This window comes from Mirounga angustirostris, unplaced genomic scaffold (genome assembly GCF_029215605.1).
Source record: "Mirounga angustirostris isolate CCGP_5_RB_7025 unplaced genomic scaffold, mMirAng1.0.hap1 SCAF_12, whole genome shotgun sequence".
NCBI classification, from domain to species: Eukaryota; Metazoa; Chordata; class Mammalia; order Carnivora; family Phocidae; genus Mirounga; species Mirounga angustirostris.
In genome coordinates this window covers 92929965-92951269 of record NW_026991720.1, presented here as the reverse complement: position 1 = coordinate 92951269, position 21305 = coordinate 92929965, and the positions used below count along the sequence as shown (strand labels likewise).

Here is a 21305-nt window from a genome sequence, read left to right as displayed (position 1 = left end):
GCTTTCAAAACTTTTCCCTTGGTCCTTTGTTTTCAGTGGGAAGACTTGGGTGCATTTAGACATGGATTTACTTGGGTCTATCTTATTTGGGGCTTGCTGAAATTATGAAATCTGTAGGTTTTTATCTTTCACCAAGTTTGGGAAGTTTTCAGCAACTATGTCTTCAAATATTTCTTCAGCATGTACTCTTCATCCTCTCCTCCTGGGATTACAGTGACAACAGTGTTACTTTTTGTTACTGTTCCCCAGGCTCCTGAAGATCTGTTCTTTCTTTCATTTCTTGTGAGGGGATCATCTTTTTTTTCCTCTCTCTGTTGTTCAGATTGAATAATTTCTATTTATCTATCCTCAAGTTCCTTGACTATCTCCTCTGTCATCTCCGTTGTGTTACTGGATTCATCCAGTGAGGGGTTTCTTTTTTTATCTGGTGGTCATATTTTTCAGTTCTACAGTTTCTAATTGGTTCTTCTTCAGATCTTCTCTTTCTTTGCTGGACATTTCTCCTTTCCCATTTATTTCAACAGTATCTGTGATGCCTGGTGGAGCATTTTTATAATAGCTGTTTTAAAGTCTTTGTAAGTTAATTCCAACATCTGTGTCCTCTTGGCATTTGGCATTTATTGACTGTCTTTTCTCATGCAAGCTCTAGTTCTTCATATGCTGAGTAATTTTGGATTGTACCCTGGATGTTTTAAATATTATATTATGAGCCTCTGGGTCTTGTTTAAATCCTACAGCAACATTTTACTGTCATTGTTTTTAGCAAGCAATTGATCTGGTTAGGTCCAGGCTGCAAGCCCCTACCTACCTTCCTGTCCTTTGGTTCTAAGTGTTAGTTCAGTTCTCAAAGCCCTTGTGGTGCTGTTCAAATCCATCCCGCATGTGCCCCACTTAATGGTCAGGCTGCCTCCTGAGCAGTCATCTGTGGGTTAACTCAGTTCGCAACTTCTTTGGTGTGCTGGTTAGGATCAGATCAGCGGTACGTGCAGCTCAGGGCTGAGAAGAGGAGTTCACAAACACCTTCAAGGCTCACTTTCCAAAGCTCATCCCTTTCTGCAGGCTCTCTCTGGTTTCCTGGGGCTCCCCTATAGTTAGCCTATTTCCCAGCATACTTCCAGGGAGGAGGTCCAGAGGAAAAAGCCACAAGGATTCACCCATCTTTTCTGGGGATCACAGCTTGGAGATAAAGAGGAAAAGTTCTCCTTCCTCAGAGTTTAATTCCTGTTCATCTGCTGCTCCCACCACAGGGTTGTTTGTGGAGTATGGCATTAGAAAACAGACAGGAAGCAAAGATGCAGGATTTCCACACTCTCTCTGCTATTAGATCTCACTTTCGTGCTCCTCACTCCAGGAACGAAGGGCATCTCCTAGGGCTCAGCTCTGTTTCCTAGTGCCCACTTCCATGTTTTCGGCTCCACTGTATCCATGTAAGGAAATCATTGTAGAAAAAACTGGTAAACTTACTGCTGATTTAGAGGTACTTTTTTTTTTTTAAAGATTTTATTTATTTATTTGACGGGAGGAGAGCACAGAGGGACAGTAAGAGGGACAAGCAGACTCCATGCTGAGCAGGGAGCCCGATGCAGGCCTGGATCCCAGGACCCTGGGATCATGACCTGAGCTGAAGGCAGAAGCTTAACCAGCTGAGCCACCCAGGTGCCCTAGCGGTACTTTATTTTTTTTTCAGAGGGACTGTATATTCTAGGTGTTCTTCCCCAGTTCTCCTACTACTTACTTTTCAGCATCTTCTTAGAGATGCTCCATGCATTGTATCCAGGTTTTAGCACTGTGTTCAGTGGAAGAGATAGGGAGAAGTATGCTTACTCTATCTTACCCAGAACCAGAATCTCCAAACCTAAGTTTTATACAGGCCGTTTATGAAGTGCATACTGTGAGCCAGGACTGGACTGAGTATTTTACTTACTTAATCTAACTCTTACAAAACTCCAAAAGTTATATATTAGGAGAGTTATGTATTATTATCTTCATTTTACTGTGAGAACACAGATGCTTAGCAAAGAGTACGTGTCTTGCCAGAGGTCACCTGACTAGTGTCAAGACTCACGGTATGCCTTAGAATTATGCTGTAATGTCCTCAGACCACCTGCTCCAAAATCAACAACAATGCTTATTAAAATCGAAGTTTCCTGGGCGCCTGGGTGGCTCAGTTGGTTGAGCAACTGCCTTCGGCTCAGGTCATGATCCTGGAGTCCCGGGATCAAGTCCCACATCCGGCTCCCTGCTCAGCTGGGGGTCTGCTTCTCCCTCTGACCCTCTCCCCTCTCGTGCTCTCTGTCTCTCATTCTCTCTCTCAAATAAATAAATAAAATCTTTTAAAAAATTTTTTTAAAAATTTTTAAAAAATAAAAAAAAATCGAAGTTTCCTGTACCTCACCTCAGACATACTAAGTCAAAATCTTTGGGAATGAAGCTCAAGGAGATTTCCTCTGCATGCTAAAGTTGAGAACCAATGCATATTGCCTCTAATAAAAGAAACTTTCAGTCTAACTGACTTTTAAAAGGATGTCAATGTACTTCAAATAGGAATACCCATTAGTGTTGGCATCAATCAGCTTAAAATAGCTTACATATGCTCATGTTCCCTACTCTTCTGTATCATGTTAAGAGACATAAAATAGGATTTGTTCTAAGCCAAGGTTCACTTTATATGCAGAAAAATTTTCTGAACCCCAAGCCTTGAACCCATTGCTCTTGCTCTCCCTCTAATTCCTGACAATAAGAACTCCTTAACAGGACCTGTCCCCAAGAAGTATTAGTCAGCCAGTATATCAAATTCCACTTTGGAAAGAGACTAGGCCTAAGTAAATTCTACTCATTCATCACAGACAATACTGCTGTATTTCTCCCTAGGAGAGAGAGCTGCCCTATCTTTCATTATGGGCCTTACTTGGCAAAAGAACAATTGATGGGCTTACTGTAAAAAACTGGGGACCTCATCTTCTACAAGGCCAGGTTGAATGACAAGCCCCTCAGTAATAGATAAATCTGAACAAAACAGTTAGAAGAAACCCACTATATATGGAATAAGGAAACAGGTCATTTTTCTTAGGTTAAAAGCTTTTTAGGGCAAGTTTACATTTAAGGATATATAAAGTCAATCAGATTGCAAGGTTTGCTCAAGATGCCTAATAAATGAGCCAAATAACATTAAAGTCCTCTACGCATAAAATTTTTCTTGTGAGTATCTCAAAGAATTTGATAGACGTGCTCTTAAGGGTTCATAGCAGGAATTATCATTCGTAACTCACATATGGAAAAGCAAGGTCAAGGATGCCATTCTCAAAGGCCCTCTGATAAATAAATAAAACTTCCTTTTAAACAAATGTATCATAACACACCATCACAATAAGTCATATTTTAGTACTCAAACTTACGGCAAATATTCTGCTTTGAAATAAAAATCTTTTTCAAAAAATGTTCTTATGGATATTTATGAGGAAGTTCAAAAGTTTCAAACTGATCAGCAGTAATGAATCAAAAATAAGAAGAATTCAGTACAGTTATTTTCAACAGCGAAGAATATGTCAACCAGTAATTCCCCCCCTCCACCCCGCTTTCTGGAGAGAGAAAACTCCAAAACATATGGCCCAGGAAGAAAATCTGTACTCATTTATAGCAATGAACTGGATTTTACATCTCTGCAGCTAGAGTACGCAAATGACTTCACAGGCAAAGGCTTCCGTATGTTTCATATTTTTAACATTGACCGTTCATAATAAAGATTCTTTGATCCGAGATCAAATGTTTGAATCCATTTTCTCTCCGCTTACTCAGAGTCACCGTTATGAAAGCTCCCCCTCTTTCCCACCTCAGCTGTCCCAGCTTTTCCTGCAATAGGAACTGTCTCCATTTGTCACCTTCTCCGTGGTACTTCCCACCCCTTTGCTGTGGTTTTTCGCTGTGCTCATTAACCTCTCATACAAAGGAGCCACAGTAATAAATAACTTTTGGACATAAGAAGTTAACGGCAATAAAGAAGGCTGCCCTAAGGAATTCACAGGCACCTTTAATGAAACTGAAAGCTCACAGTGAGTGCTTATCTATGATTAGTACAAGAAAATAAACTCCCCATCAGAAAAACATCCCCAGCAGATGAGACCTCTCCCTACCTGCAAGAGAAAGTAAAACAAAACCTTAAATACAGATTTTTAAAGCTAGATTATATTTCTGGGATTAGAACTAGAAAAAGTGAACAGGAACCTAAAGACTTAAATAAAAACAAAAAGAAACAAAAATCTAGGTAAGTAGTAAAAACATCAAATAAAAAAAATATCCAAGTGATGCTAAAAACTTAAAATCTTCAACATAAAATTATCCTTAATGATTCCAAGGCCTTTTTTAAAAAGCTTGTTGAGGAGCAACATTTTTAATATAACCTTAATTGCTAAACCTTAAATTAAAACATGAACTCTGCAGAAAGGTACTCATTAAACAAAGGCTAATTTGAAAAAAAAATGTTTAGTTTTCTAGTCACTAATACAATAAATTTGGTATTACATTGTATTTGGGCCTAATTAGATCTCATGTTGTTAACAAAGAAAAGAAAAAAAAAAGGAAAGCGAGAAGAAAAATATCCTGGCATTAAAAATCACTTTAAAATGAATTCTTTTTCTTTCCCTTTTTTCACTGGACTGATAGTTAGGTCCTGTTGGTGGATAATTTAGGCTACTATGTACTATGGTTCATTTCAAAATACAGCCGGATACCTCAAAAAAAAAAAAAATACAGTCAGAATGCTAATTCAGACCCTGTCCTTAGCATTTGCGAGTGTAAAATTGGCACCTGGTTAGGGGCGAAGGCAGGGGATCTCAAGTTGGCTAAAGACTTAACAACATTGTTCTAGGCAAAAGTGAACTTCCCTGGCTTTCTATAAAACAAGTTATTGCATAGATCATCCGCCCATCCCAGTGATTACAGATTACCTTGCACACAGTAGCAAACTGTTGGTTATTTCCTGCTCCAACCACAAGATATCCATCCTTGGTTTTAAAAGCCTAAAATGAAAGAAAAGAAAAGAAAAAGAAAAAGAAAGAAAGAACGAAAGAAAGAAGAAAGAAAGAAAGAAAGAAAGAAAGAAAGAAAGAAAGAAAGAAAGAAAGAAAGAAAGAAAGAAATATATAATTTAATATATTGAAAATACCACAAAAATTAGTTATTAATTTCTAAAACTTCTATACAGAAAGCATGCTCTAAAGCAACATTATTAATTAAATCTGTATCAATTCATTAGTATATTTTGCTCTTATATTCGCATAGTTATTTTTATGTGGCATTTTCAAAGCACTTCCTGGCTCTTCAACTAACTGTTGTAACATGGAGCAGGGGAGACTTAGAAAAACAAAAAAAGGGGGGGGGGCAGAGCAAGATGGCGGAGGAGTAGGAGACCTGGATTTCGTCTCCTCTCAGGAATTCAGCTGGATAGGGATCAAACCATTCTGAACACCTACAAACTCAACAGGAGATCGAAGAAAAGAAGAGCAGCAACTCTCCAAACAGAAAAGCGACCACTTTCTGGAAGGCAGGACGTGCGGAGAAGTGAATCCGAGGCGATATTCGGGAGGTTTTGTGTTTTGTTTGTTTCCATTTTTCCTTGGAGGGCAAAGAGCAAGAGCGTACACTGCTTTCTACAAAGGGTAAGAAGAATAAATAGAAGAAGGGAGGGAGGGAGGAAAGGAAGGAAGGAAGGAAGGAAGGAAGGAAGGAAGGAAGGAAGGAAGGAAGGAAGGAAGGAAGGAAGGAAAGGGGAAATGGGAGGGTGGAAGGGAGGATGCGTAAGCTGATACATTTTGTCTTTGAAGATCTCAAATGTAAACTCTTAGACAATCATCACTTTTCAGTAAGTGAAAATTGGCACATCTGGATCTCTGCATCTTGTGTGGTTTTATGTACCTGAAAAATGTGTGTTGCTTCTAGGAGACATATTCCTTTGAGCAGCAAAAAGAATGTAAGTAATTGATCCTCCCACCTCCCAAAGCCCTAGCCCCTCTGGAGAACTCCCTTCTCCACATCTGATCACAGTGCTGGCTGGAGGAACAGAACCTACCCTCAGAAGTCCTCATTCCATTTTCCTTAAATAAATGAGATCCTTTAGTTTCCTTCATTTCTATGTAAAAATTGTTCTGTATTTTCACCTACTTTTTCTTCACTTACTGCTGCCTCTGAGAAAGATGACTTCTATCTTCCTTGCCAGGGCTTGCTCCTAGGCTAACCTCAGTCCCATCTTCACTCACATCCTTCAGAACCCTGCTCAATCATCTGTAATCTATTCATTCCCACTGGGTCCTTTTTTTAATGCCTCCAATTAGGCTCAGGCCTACACTAAAAATATTAATGGCAACAAAACAAAATTCCCATCAATCCTGACACGCTTCTCAAAACTATCTTGAAATTTCCTTCCTTCCCTCCATCTCTACATGATATAAAAGTTCCACCTGCCTATACTTCACCAACACCACATTCTAATGCCCTTTGTCATCAGGATTCTTATCCCATCACTACACTGACACTATTCTTTCTTGATTCCTCTGTATTATTTGGTACTGTTAACCATCCCTTCCTCCAGGAATCTGTCTTATCTCTAGGCTCCATCTGGGTTCATCTCCAATCTCTCTGACCTATATTCCGCATGCCCCCTTTTCATGATTTTCTTCTCCTTAGCCTTCAGCATTCCTTAAGGATCTGTATGTGGTCTTTCACTACACTTACTTCTAATGGTAGTCACTAGGCACATGTTGCTACTGCATTTAATTAAAGTAAAATTAAATTAGCCAATCCCAAAAGACCACATACTGTGATTGCATTTGTATGAAAAGTCCAAAATAGGCAAATCCATAGAGACAGAAAGTTTGGCGGCCACCCATGGCTGAGAACATTGGGAGAACTTGGGGGGTAACTACTAATGAGTACGTGGTTTCTTGTGGGGGTGATGAAAATGTTCCAAAATTGTGGTAATGGCTGGACAACTCTGTGAATACACTAAAAATCACCAAACTGTACACTTTAAATGGGTGAATTGTATGATATGTGGATTATATCTCAAGAGGGAAAATCGGAGGGGGAGACAAACCATGAGAGACGATGGACTCTGAAAAACAAACTGAGGGTTCTAGAGGGGAGGGGGGTGGGAGGATGGGTTAGCCTGGTGGTGGGTATTGAGGAGGGCACATTCTGCATGGAGCACTGGGTGTTATGCACAAACAATGAATCATGGAACACTTCATCTAAAACTAATGATGTAATGTATGGGGATTAACATAAGAATAAAAAAATTAAAAAAAAATAAAATAAAATAAAAAAATAAAAATATATCTCAAGAGGGATGCTATTAGGAAAAATTAAAGTAACAGTTCAGCTCCAAAGACACACTGGCTACAAGTCAAACATTCAGCAGCCACATGCGGCTAGTGGCCGCCGTATCAGCACAGAGAGAGAGCACTTCCATCATTCCCATCACTGCTGTGTGATGCTGGGAGACCGAAGCTGGTAGTTTGTAGGTTTTCTTTTTATTCTCCCTACCAGGCCTAACATGATATCTGAAAAATGTTAGGCAATGAATAAGTGGTTGTAAAATGTAATGAATCTCTCAGATAACTGCTTCCATATAATAGGATTGTGGCTAAAATGGATCTCAAGCAAAATACTATAATAGGGTTTATTCTATTTACATTTTTGCTTGTTTGGTAATGAATGCTACTAAAAAGATAACACATGAACTATTTTAAATGTTTGTTTTCCCTGTTCACAGGGCAAAAGCAAAGTTAGTGTTATAAATAATGCATCAGTGTTTCTCAAACTATAGAAAGGGAATTTGCAATGGTGCTGGGAGTGAGGGGCAAAGGATTTTGAGCAGAGATGTCTCAACAACATAGTTGATAACTATGAAGGTACGTTATCTGTTTGCTTTGGTGTTTTGTTTTGTTTTGTTTTGCTTTGCTTTTGCAGGGAAAATCTGAGTTGGAGAGCGGATAAGTAATGTGAAGTAACAATGTGTGTTACCAAGTATAAGGTGAAAAAAGATTTTCAAAATTTTAGATTAGTGACATGATATTCAGCAAGTTTATAGTTTGGGAGATCCTCATTTCCTTTTAATTAGTTAAGAAGCGCTTCTTCCTTAAGCTTTAACTATACCATGAAATATATCTTTACCAATATACAATCTGCAAAATTTTGAGCACAGAGAATTAGTTAATGATCATAGAAAAATGAAGACTGAATAGTAGCTGAGCCACCAAACACAAAGATCACCAAATAGATTTATAAGGATGAAGGTAAGATTGAGTTCTTTAAATACTTATTTATTCCGTTACTATTGCTTCAGTGTTTATTTAATAAGTATATTTTAAGTAAAAACTTAAAACAATACTATTGGCTGAAGACTAAATATTTATGTACCCCCAAGTTTCACATGTTGAAATCCTAACCCCAGTATGATGGTATTATGAGTGTGGAAATTAATAAAGGGAAACCTCACTAAAGTAGAGTCAGGAGACTAGAAGGAAAAGTCATACCACTCGGTGTGAATTACAAAAGCACTGTCAATTACAGACCCCAACAGAAGAATCAGCAACAGGAAAGAATGATCGATTATAGGCCCTACAGGAAAAGATGTACAGTTGACCCTTGAACCACACCATTGCCCCGAAACAGTTGAAAATCCACGTATAACTTTTGACTCCCCAAAAACTTAACTACTGATAGCCTACTGTTGACCATAAACCTTACAATAACATCAATAGTCAATTTGTTAATGAAAGAAAGCATGGTCATATTTTGTATCTTAGATGTATTATATACCATTCAAACAATAAAGGAAATTAGAGAAAAGAAAATGTTAAGAAAGTTATCAGGAAGAGAAAATACATTCATAGTACTGTACTGTACTTATTGAAAAATTTCCAGGTATAAGTGGACCTGTGCAGTTCAAACCTGTGTTGTTCAAAGGCCACCTATCCACCGAATCGTCTACCAGAAATCAACTGCCCCTGCAACTCAGCCAGTGAGAAACCATCATCCCCCTGAACACTTGCTTTTGTCCAATGGTCTTTCATTCAAAACAAACCCTCCCAACTTCCTCCTTCATCTCCATAAAATAACATTCCTCTCCCTTTTTGGTTGGACTTGTCTATGGTTTTGCCATAGCTTGCATGTCCTGGTTGTAGTTCTGTTATTCCCAAATAAACCCATTTTTGCTGGAAAAATAACTGCCAGTTTTATTTTTAAGATTAACAAGAGCAAGAGCATGGCCATCTGCGAACCATGACACCAAATCTGCCTGTGCTCTGATCTTGGACTTCCCAGCCTCGAGCACTGTGAGAAATAAATGTCTGTTGTTTAAGCCACCCAGACTATCATATTCTGTAATAGCAGCCTGAGGATTAAAAAATTGGTACTGAGAAGTGGGGTGCTGCTGTAACAAATACCCAAAAATGTGCAAGCAATTTAGAACCAGATAATGGGTAGAAGCTGGGAGAGATCCGAGGCACATGCTAGAAAAAGTCCTACACTGCTGGGAACAGCCTGTTCTGAGCTGTTGAGAGCTCAGAGAGAAAAGAGGAGAGCTGTAAGAGAAAGTCTCAATCTTCTTAGAGAATACCTAAGGAATGCTGAACAAAAAGTTTAGAAATATGGACAGGAAAGGCCATTGTGATGAGGTCTCAGATGGAAATAAGGAACATGTGTTTGGAAATTGGAGGAAAGGCAATCCTTGTTATAAAGTGGCAAAAAACTGGACTGAATCATGTTCATGCTCCAGTTTTTTGTGGAAGGTAGAACTTTGCAAGTGATGAAATTAGGTATTTAGCTGAAGATATTTCTAAGGAAAATGTTGAATGTGCAACCTGGCTCCTTCTGACTGCTTATAGTACAATGTGAAAAAAGAGATTACTTAAAGACAGAATTGTTCTGGAAAAGGGAAGCAGAAATTGAAAATCTGGAAAATTCCCGTTCTATACATATTATAAAAAATGAGAAAGCATGGTCAGAAGAAAACACCAAGGATGTGGCCAGGTGACTGACTGATTGTCCTTCGGTAGGTAAATATGTAAATAAACATCCAGACAATGGAATACTATTCCACATTAAAAAGAAATGAGTTATTAAGACTTGAAAGACCTGGAGGAAACTTAAATGTATATTACTAAATTAAAGTAGCCAAGCTCAAAAGACTACATACTGTATGATCCCAACTATATAACATTCTGAAAAAGGCAAAACTATGAATACAGCAAAAAGATCAGTGGTTGCCAGGGATTGGGAACAGGAAGAGATAAATAGGCAGAACATAGAGGAACTTTAGGGCAGTGAAAATACTCTGATGATGCCTACATGTCATTATACATTTGTCCAAACCCACAGAATGCACAACACCAAGTTGTGTGTTGTGAAATCTAATGTAAACTGCAGACTTCGGAGGATTATACTATGTCAGTGTAGGTACATCAGTTATAACAAATGTAACACTCTGGTGAGGGATGTTGATAATGGGAGGAGGCTGTGCATGTGTAGGGAAAGAGGTATATGGAAAATCTCTATACCTCCTGTTAAATTTTTTTCTGAACCTAAAACCGCTCTAAAAACTAAAATTTATGTTTTTTAAAAAAAGGACAGCAGGAATCATCCTTGTCATGATGATAATGTTCTGTATCTTGACTATATCAATATCAATATCCTGACTGTTGATATTGCACTATAGTTTCATACAACGTGACCAATGGAGTACACTGGGTAATGGGTACACAAGATCCATCTATATTATATCTTAAAATACATGTGGATCTACAGTTGTCTCAAAAACATTTTTAAGTTTAATTTTTTTAAGTGATGGTGTATTAGATTAGGGCCCTGACAACAGAGATGGAAAGAAATAGAGTCAAGAAATATTTAGAGCAGCATTATTTACAATAGCCTAATTATGGAAGCAGCCCAAGGGTCCATCGATTGATGAATGGATAAAGAAGATATGGTACACACACACACACACACACACACACACACACACACACACTGGTTATTCAGACATAAAAAAGAATCAAATCTTGTCATTTGCAATGACATGGATGGGGCTACAGAGTATCATGCTAAGTGAAATAAGTCAGAGAAATACCATATGATTTCATTCATATGTGGAACTTAAAAACAAAACAAATGAGCAAAGGGGAAAAAAGAGAGAGAGAGAAAGGCAAACCAAGAAACAGGCTCTTAATTATAGAGAACAAACTGATGGTCACCAGTGGGGAGGTGGGTGGGGGATGGGTGAAATAGGTGACGGGGATTAAGAAGGTCACTTGTTGTGATGAGCACTAGGTGATATATGGAGTTGTTGAATCACTATATTGTACACCTGAAACTAGTATAATACTGTATGTTAATTAACTGAAATTAAATAAAAACTTTAAAAAATATATTTAGGTGGTAAAATCTGCTATAGTTGGTAATGACTTGAATGTGATGGTCAAGAGCTGAAGACTGGGGGAGAGCAAGATGTCATGCTGAGCTTTAGGTTTCTGAGGAGCTTTTGAGATACTCCTGTGGAAATTCCAAATGAACAGAACTTGGAGACCAGATGCAAGTCTAAACTGTAGATAAAACTTAAGAGTTGTTCATTATAATCTATAACTGAAGCCATCCCATAGATGAAGTCATTTAGGAAGAGAGTTCAACAGTTGAATAGGAAAAAAAGGCAGGGGAGCCAAGGGATAAATCTGAGGGTCACCCCATCTCAAGTCCAAGCAGAAGAGGAGTTAGCCAAAGGAGTAAAAGGAGGACCAAAGAATGCCCACAAGGTGGTCTTTCCTTCCCTCAGCAAATGTTGTTGTGGTGTCACAATGTGGACCGAATGAACTTTGAATCAGGGACTAAATAACAGTTAGGGGAATGGGGAGAGCACATGCAAACATCTGTTTGAGAAATCTGGTTGTGGTGCACTTTGGCACCACATATACTAAAATTGAAATCTGGTTGTGAAGGAGAAGAATCAGCAAAGCACACAGAACACAGACTGAGAACATGCAGGCTCCATGTTGGTGTGGTGGTGGGAAGCTGAGCAAGTTCCCATTGGATGCTTCTACTTTCTTTCTTTCTTTCTTTCTTTCTTTCTTTCTTTCTTTCTTTCTTTCTTTCTTTCTTTCTCTCTCTCTCTCTCTCTCTCTCTCTTTCTTTCTTTCTTAATGAAATAAGGAGTGACGTCATCAACTGAGAGTAGGGTTGGGACATATGAAACTGGAAGCCTGAAAAGAGTGGATAAGTACTGACACCTCATTGAAGAGAGTGGGACAGCAGAGTCACCAGATACACCCCACTGAGTGATACTCTCCATCATCTCTCAGACATAGAATAAATGGATATTTGCATTTACTGGGGTTTTGTCAGATGAAAATAACAAAAAGATACAGATGCAGGAAAATCGGAAAACTGGCCAGAATGTTACTGGGTGATGGGCCAGACTATCTGGAGATGGAAGAAGGTGGTGAAAATGGGAGGATGTTATAGATAGGGCAAAGGAAAGGTGTCAGTGGATAAGAAATCCTGATGAAGTCAAAGAACAGTCATGATGGAAATGGTTGTACATCCAAGGTGGAAGAACAGGAGACCATGGATGGTCAGAATGTCAAATGCTTCATTCGGTGCTTGTTGAAGTGAAGCAGATCCAGTGGGATGTGAGAGCCACAGTATAAGATCCATAGACTCATTGCCAAAAGGTAGGGACTCAATAAATATCATCATTATTAAATAATTACTAATATACTGCATTCTACCTAAAGTGAACTTCCTACTGTATTCTAAGCCCTTAGATCCTGACTCCTGGGCCCTCATCTACTTTGCAAACGACTCCTCTCTCTCTCTTTCTCTCTCTTTCCTCTTATTCCCTTAGTTGTCTCACTCTCCATACTGAGCAAGTGACAACATGCCATGCACACACACTGCTAGCAGGCTTTCCATCACAGGGAGAACTCGCATCAAAAGCATCTAATTGGGCTACAAACTCTCATGGCTGGGGTGTTTCTCTTATAAGGCGTTCAGGCCTCAGGAGAAAAGAAACCACTGCTTCTGCATGAAATGATGGGGGAGAGGGCAGCAGGGGCAAGTGTCTACAGTTTTAAAAGAACGAGGCCAAACCCAAGCCATTCTTCTTAGGACACCAGACTTATTATTCCCGAGAAAAGAAATGCTCCTTGCTAGGGTTGCGCTGATTCAAAGGTGACAAGTGTCACTGGTACGGGAGATCACACAGAAACTGCATGGTTTTCTTCACATTCTAGTCATGATGCACCTCCTCTCTTGGGGAAAGAGGTGTTTCTCAAACTGGGAAAAATATTGATGGGTCAAGGGATTAGCCATGCCAAGGCAACTGCACCACTTACAAGCAATATGGGAAATGTAAAGACAAGAGGGGATGGGGAGTCAGAGTTGAGCTCCTCTGGTTAGAGCAGTTTCAGGTGTAAAAAGGGACCCCACTGAGAGACTGAGGGGTGGTGATATAAGTTACAGGATTAGAGAATACTGAGCAGACGTGAAGTCAGAGAAATAAGAGGGTCAATCTAGAATTCCCATTGCTCTTGGAAGTTTCTATTGCTTCCTAGATGTTCTTCTTTCCCAGCTTCCAGACATGCTAACCTGGATGGATGATCTCTTAATTAGTGAGCTGGCTATGGATAAAACCTCAGAAGGACCTCTAGAAGTTCTTCAGCAACTCAATATATTAGCTGGTCAAGTAGAAAATGAAAAAAATAAAATAAAACTGAGCCTTTCTGCGTCACCCTCTTAAGCTACCATATTGATGCATCAGTATTTCCTCTGGTCTAAATACAGTACACACAATGGGTAGTGCATCTACTTCAAAAACAAGAGCACAAACTCCTGGGCCTCCCAGGGCTACCTAAGTTTTAACAAGATTTTCTTCCACAAAAGGTAACTGTTGCTAAATGACTTCATCCTCCACTGGAAAAAGACATTCCCTGAAGTTTAACTCACTGCCATGAGAATGTTTTCTGGAATGTCAAACAGTTACTGACTTTGGGTCTGTGCTAGTACATGGTGACAAATATAGAGCACTATTTCCTACCACAAACAGTTCAGTTCACCTTATGGTGCCGAAGCTGGCTGAGCCAGATGGCAATGAGGCACAAACCGCTTACAACTCAAGAACAGTGTCCTCCATGGGATGGAACTGTGCAACAAGTGATTAAGTAAAGCCAGGAGTCGCCTACTATTTTGCTTTGTCTGGACATTTTTCATCATCGTGAACAAGCCACTTTGAAGACCTATTTCTAAATACAAACCCTGGCCTTGAATTCTAGAATAGCCTTGAGAGACACATGATGTGCTGATTTCCTGCAACCCCAGATCCAGGCTGGGATTTTCCAATTCCACAGGAAATCTGAATGTCCAAAAATATACTTGAGGTTCTTCAAATCAATTTAATCTCATTTCAAATCAAACATATCTATGGTCTTCAATCACACAGTTTCTGATACTGGATATGGTGACAATGGCAAGGAAGAAATTGGAAACTGTCTTAATCTTTCAATATTCTTCACAAACTGTCAATGGGTATTATTTTTCTTATAAAAGAAGTCCTTTGTCATGAAAGCCTGCTGTTATTCAAAAAGGCAGTCATCATGCATCTTGGACACAATGGAATATGGCACATGGTGTTATTTTTCCTGGAAAGTATGGGCAAGAATCTGATTTTGATGATCCTGAATTGATTTCATTATCAAGAACAAAGAGCAGATTATTTGAAATAGCCTACCAAAAGCACCTACCATTTAATGGCAAGCAACAAAAATCTTGGATGAGTCCATATTGACTTTTCAGGAGCACTTCAAGGTAAAAGTTACTTGACTATGTTAAGCATATATATATATATATATATATATATTTTTTTTTTTTTTTTTTTTTTAGAGATAGTGAGAGGAGGGGTGGGGGCAGAGAGGGAGGGAAAGAGAATCTCAAGCAGGCTCCACGCCCAGCATGGAGCCCAATGTGGGGCTCAGTCTCACAACCCTGACATCATGACCTGAGCCAAAATCAAGAGTTGGAGGCTTAACTGACTGAGCCACCCAGGCACCCGTGTTAAGCATTTTTAGAGTGCTCATTGTCTTATCTCAAACATGTTACAGCAATCACCGTCCCATACTAGTTATGTACCATCCATGAAAATATTATTTCTGACAACAAGCCTACACTGATCTCAGACTAATTCAAAACATTCATAGACCAGAACTTTATTCAAGATGTCACTTTCAAACAAAAAAAAATCAAGCTAGAAAAGTATATTGACTATAGTTACAATGAGAATATTCTAATGTGGATTGTAGAGTGGCTTGCCAGTAAGGTTTTCTAAACCATAGCTTAATTCCATCATATTTCAATATTTTTCAGTGACAAAACATAGGGCATCCACAGTAGCAACAGGATTAGGGCGAAGCCCTGACATTAGACCTGCCCACTAGACCTGAAAAGGCAGTGGTGTACAGGTCCAGTGACAGCAGAATTTCAGCCCAGAGTATGAAAAGTCTGAATAAGCATGGTTCAGGAAAGCAGTTGGTAAGATACGTATGGGGGTACAGGTAAGGGACAGGGTGAGAAATTCTGACAGAATAATTCTGGAAAGTCCTACAGTAGGCAGTTGGCCAATGAGATGTACAGACAGAGGCTACAGGGTTCCAGTGATGGGAGGGAGGCTCAGAGACTTTCCTCCAAATTCCCCCAGGAGAAATTGTGAAAACAAAGCAAAAGGTAGAGGGACAGGAACCAGGCAGTTAACTAGGTGAGGAGCTCAGAGATGGAGAAAAAGCAGAAAATTTAAAGGTGAAGATTATGTTTAAGGGGAGCTGGAGAATATAGGTCCCACAGTCAGAACAATGCGGGACTTAGTCCCCCTAATTAAGGACTTCTCCTTCTTTCCATGGTCAAAATTTAGCCCATGCACAATGTCCCTTTTCAGAGGCCATTTAGTTGGCTGAAAGATCTCTTTCCTTATCTCCCTAATACTCATAGCCAAGGGTTTCTTAACCCATTATGATGTTTGGAGGCAAGGAAGTTGCTATCCTATAGGATGTGAGGAGAAATCTCCTAGGATCTCACATTGGGCAAGGATCCATTCATACTGCCACTACTCCAGCCACCAATTCCATCATCATCACCCCAATTCAGTATCCATGGCAAAGGTTGTTATGTAACTCTGGTAGTCCATCTTGAAGCGTATAGGATCATCCTTAGTATTCTTTCCAGCAAACCCTCCAGATAGCTACTCCCAAGTAATTGGACATGAACTGGAATTGAAATTTATTTTCCACCCAATATAAAATGGGTTCCTGTACAGAGGCTTGGAATCAAACTCTACAGATTCTCAAAACATCTTTGGGCTTGGCCTAAAGATGATGGGAAGCTACTCGGTTTACACAGTAGAGAATAAGCACTTTAGAAAGGTCCTGCTAACTCACAGGAAGAGGTAAAATGTAGTCCTCATGGGATAACCAAGTATCTAAAACAAGTCAACTCAAGGGTCAGAAAAAGGGCACGGGAAAGCTCTGTCTTAAATATTTGTAGGCATTTCTAATTAAGGAAAGTGATAGAAAAGGTGGTAGGCTACAAATTCAGACTTTTCTGAGATTGCCATATTCCAGGGTCTGGACCAGTCCCTTAAAGGACTTACTCCTTTTCTGGGTGATCAGGACCTGAGAGCCTGACCCAGGCAATCTAACGTGTACGTGAGATTAAGGTAGACACCAGGATGATGAATTGCCACTGTAGAGTGAGGAAGAACCATGTTAGACGCCAGAATATTTGAAGACTAAATGTTCAATAAACTATTTCCCTGGGAAACTACTAATAGACAGGCAAAACTGTCAAAATTGAGCACGGATGAATTGCTTCTTGTCTCAAGTCTTCATTCATCTGGATACTGAGTCAAGCCTGAATCTGTCGATGGAAAGGTCAGCAGAGTCTTCCATGTGTGGCTCCAAGAAACAGGGGGAAATGAGCCTTCTCGTTCAACAGGGTAAGTCAGGCTGAATTAATAGAGACCAGAGATCTCAAATGTCCCTCTACCATTCATATTTCATGAGATACACACACAAGAAGAAACAAGATGCGCTCCGAATATTATTCTGCACCTTCCTGTTCCAATCACTGGGGACCCAAAGAAGCTGGACTCACATGGGCACATACACCATGACTGAGGTCATGGGAGTGTTATTGCAAGGTTCTTTTGCATCAAAATTTAGACCAACTGGGAGGCTGTCCCTTCCAAAGTAACTTAACAGCACAGCATTCTTACAAACAACCTGAACAGAACTTTCAATACGTCCTTCCAGTAGGTCAGAAGGTGCAGAAAGCAATAATTCCTTTCTGGTCTCCATAAGCACTTAAAGAGAAGATATTTGGTACTTCCATGCATCCCTGCCAACATTAACAGGTCATATTAGCTAAAAAGTCAAAGGTAGCAGGAGATTCTGTTTTATTTTAGAGTTTATCTATTTTCTTTGTTTTGTGGGGGTTTTTTAAAGATTTTATTTATTTATTTGACAGAGAGAGACACAGCGAGAGCAGGAACATAAGCAGGGGGAGTGGGAGAGGGAGAAGCAGGCTTCCTGCTGAGCAGGGAGCCCGATGCGGGGCTCGATCCCAGGACCCTGGGATCACAACCCGAGCCGCGCTTAATGACTGAGCCACCCAGGTGCCCCCAGAGTTTATCTATTTGAATAACTGTTATATTTTAGTTCCTCTGGGATTCACGTTCTGTAAATGAAGGTGGAAACTTATTCTGCATAAGAATTTTTATGCATAATAACAGAATGTGCTGAAATAATTTACCATTCCCTGTGTCTTCAAACACTACAATTCTTCATCTCAATTGCATTAAATATGTTTAATTTTCACTTCATCCCAAACCCCGCTTGAAGAAGCAGTTCCATACTTCATGTAGCTGACCATTCCTCATCCCTGGTTAACTAGAATAGTGTGGATACCATTCCCAAGCCAGCTAATAGATTCACTGGACTGGAATCAATTACATCAACTTGAGAATTTAAAAGGTCATGTGGAGGTAGGGCTGAGATGGCCATATTAGGCTTAAATAAGTAAGTAAGAAAGCCTCAGAAAGACCACAACTGAGACAAAAGACGAGACTACACACAAAAGAAACAGATATGGACCAAGCAACTGCTCCCTGTCTCATGGTATCCTAATTCTCATGAAACTACACTATGCTTTTGGTTCTGCAAAATCTCTAGAGCCTTACAATAACCTCCCCCTTATCTATCTCATTTCTATAATTCAGAATTAGTTTGGCTGCATTTCTGTTGTTAGAACCAAAAAAGACAATCATAGATTTCCTAAACTGTGCTATAAGGTGGAAATTTAGGATCAATATATGACTGGAGTTCTCTTGCATAGTAGAGTTTTGGGGAGCAGCAAACAAGAAGGCTGGGTCTACATCTTATGGGCTCGATGTCTATTTGCCTAGCACAGGACCTGATACATAGGAGGTCCTTATACTTATTTGAAACTTTTTTTTTACTAGAGATTTTTAACTGGTATTTCCCAAACTAACTCCACAAAACACTATTCCATAAAGTGTTAATGACAATCTTCTCTCTATTTTTCTCTCTCAGCACCATACACACACACAAACTTTTTCATTTCTTCACTCAAATATGTTTGAAAAACATGGGGCATTTGAAAAGGGGCAGGGAACTCATCAGATCTATACAGAAGCAAAGACCCTACTGTCATTCAGAAGAATCTACAGAGTGTGATCTTTCGTTTTCTTTAGGGTAAGTTTCACAGATTAACTGATTTACTTAAAGTCTGATTTAATATTATCCCCTAACGCATAAACTTTTTATTTTATTTATTTTATACAAGTCCTTAAATAAAGGCTTTGGCTAAATGCCAAAAGAAAAATGCTATAACGTATTTTACCTTAATCCATATTTTCCACCTAATTAGCTCAGTTTTTTTTTTAATATGACAGCTAATTATTTAGATAGGGCAGGTTTTTTTAAATGACCTTGAAATCTTGTAAATCAGGTGTTCTGAGCAGAGAGTGACGTTCGCAAAGACCAAATAGTTTAAATTCTTCAGGAACCTCTCCATTTAAATGTTACAAAATTAAAATTCAGGTGACCACACCTATCGTGGTAAGCCCTGAGTTATATATAGAATTGTTGAATCATTATGTTTTACACCTGAAACTAATACAACATTCTATGTTAATTATACCTCACTAAAATAAATAATAAAATAAAATTTAGTTTTTAATTATCTACACTCTGTACAATAGACTATTTTGCTTATCAGATAGTAATCCCTCTATGCTTCCATTTTCCTACTATTCACTCCTTCCTTCCATCCCTGGGATTGCGCTCATCCCAGAACACCAGCAAAACTACTCTCAAATGACAACCTAATCACAATATTTTTTCTCAAAGTCCTCACCTTTCTTTATCTCCTTGTCCCCAAACCTCCCATTTTACCATAGGGAGAAATGACACAATCATACTTCCTCCAAACTCCAACTCCTCCCACTCTGTGGGATTTCCTAAGCTTTTCTCCTCAGCTGACCTCTCTTCCTCCTCCTTATCCTTCGGCTCTGTGACCTCACTCACTCACAGAGATTCAACCATAACTTCTATAGGAATTCTCTTTCTAACACCGACCCACCTCCAAGGTGGTAATCAAAACTCAACTACTTAATTACCATCTAAACCAGGACAGGAACAAGTTGGGAAACTGCAACAAGGAAACACCCTCATAAAGCTGGGACACATAAAGAGCTATTCCACCAGTAAAGTTGTAAATGAGAAAGTTCCATTCATAAGAAAAGGGGAGAGAAAAAAAAGACTCCCCGGAATAATCCTAATCATGGCTTTTCCTTAAAAAGGTTCAAATTTATCGGTAACAGCATGGATTGCAAAAGCCAAAAAATTAACAAAAAATGGGCCCCTGCCTTTGGGTACTATGCAAGAAGCAAATACAAATCCTACTTAGAAGGAATCCCTCAACCCAAATTGAAGGGGATTTTCACTGAGTTGGTCCAGTTGTATTTGAGCCTATAATCCAACATTATACAGTATACACAGAAATAAGCTACCATGAGCCAGAGTTGGAAGGAACAATGAAAAGCAGAATAGAATCACAAGATCTTCAAAAAACAGTATTCCTAGAAATATAATATAAAATAAGCATGGTTAAGATTTTTTTAATGTGGTATAGATTCAAACAAATGAGGAAAGTATAAGCTATTCTTAAGAAAGGTACATTTTTGAAAGAACAAAATATCATTTGTAAAAGGAAAATTGAAATTTAAAACTCAGTAGACATATTAAAAAGCTGAAATAAGAATTCTTGCTTGAAATAGAGATTGGGAAAAATAAGCTAGATAGAATTAAGCAGAAAGAATAAATCAGAAATCAAAAATTTTAAAGTGATACTAAGAGACAAGGAGGTTAAAATGAAAATATCCAATTACAGTTATAGATGGAGAGAACATAGAGAATGGGGGAAACATAGTATATAAAAGATGATGCCTGATAAATATCCAGAATTAGTTAATTCTATAAACTCAATGAATCCCAAGTAGGACATACAAAAAGAAATGAACAACTAGATAAACCATAGTAAAACCAAAGAATACCAAAGCCAAAGTAGGCATGTTAAAATCATCCAAATAGAAAGGGCAGAATACCTGTAAAAGCATGTCATTTATACCAACAGCAGAAACCTCAATAGCAATTATAAAAGTCCGATGAGAAAACTGAGATATAACTCTAAACAAGAGTTTTATACCTAACTAAAATATTCTTAAAGTATGATCTTGAAATAAACTCGTGTCCAGACTAGCAAAATCTGAGAGTTTATCAACAACAGATCCTCAGTGAAGTGGTTTCTAAAAAATATGCTTTAGGAAGAAATTGAATCTGGAAGGAATGAGATACAAAAAGGAATGTGCAAAAAAAACAAAATATATGAGTTAATCTAAAATACTAATATGAAAAAGAAGAAGGAGGATTGGAAGAAGAGGAGGAGGAGGAATTGTCACAGCAGCGGTGGTGGCGGTGGTGGCAATATGGCAGCAAAGGAAATGAGTCACTAAGATCTCCCTTAAAGAGAGAACCTGATACGAGGTGACATCAGCAAAATGGCAGAATAGGAAGCCCCAGGCCCTTTCCCCCGTGAAACACTGATGTAATAACAAAACATAGATTAATTTCCCTTGTGAGAAATTCAGAAAATGGTTAAAAGCCTGGTTCACCCCAAGTGAGTATGAAACGAACCAC

General features: G+C 38.9%; 1 protein-coding gene across 12 annotated transcripts in view; it reads right to left on the bottom strand.

The window, feature by feature from the left end:
* SUGCT (succinyl-CoA:glutarate-CoA transferase) overlaps positions 1–21305 on the bottom strand; it is an 800213-nt gene that overhangs the window by 472292 nt on the left and 306616 nt on the right. For all 12 annotated transcript variants that reach the window (XM_064575448.1, XM_064575450.1, XM_064575442.1 and 9 more), the window contains one exon: positions 4944–5015. In XM_064575448.1, the coding sequence (XP_064431518.1) occupies positions 4944–5015 (72 nt within the window). The remainder of the gene's footprint in view (positions 1–4943; positions 5016–21305) is intronic.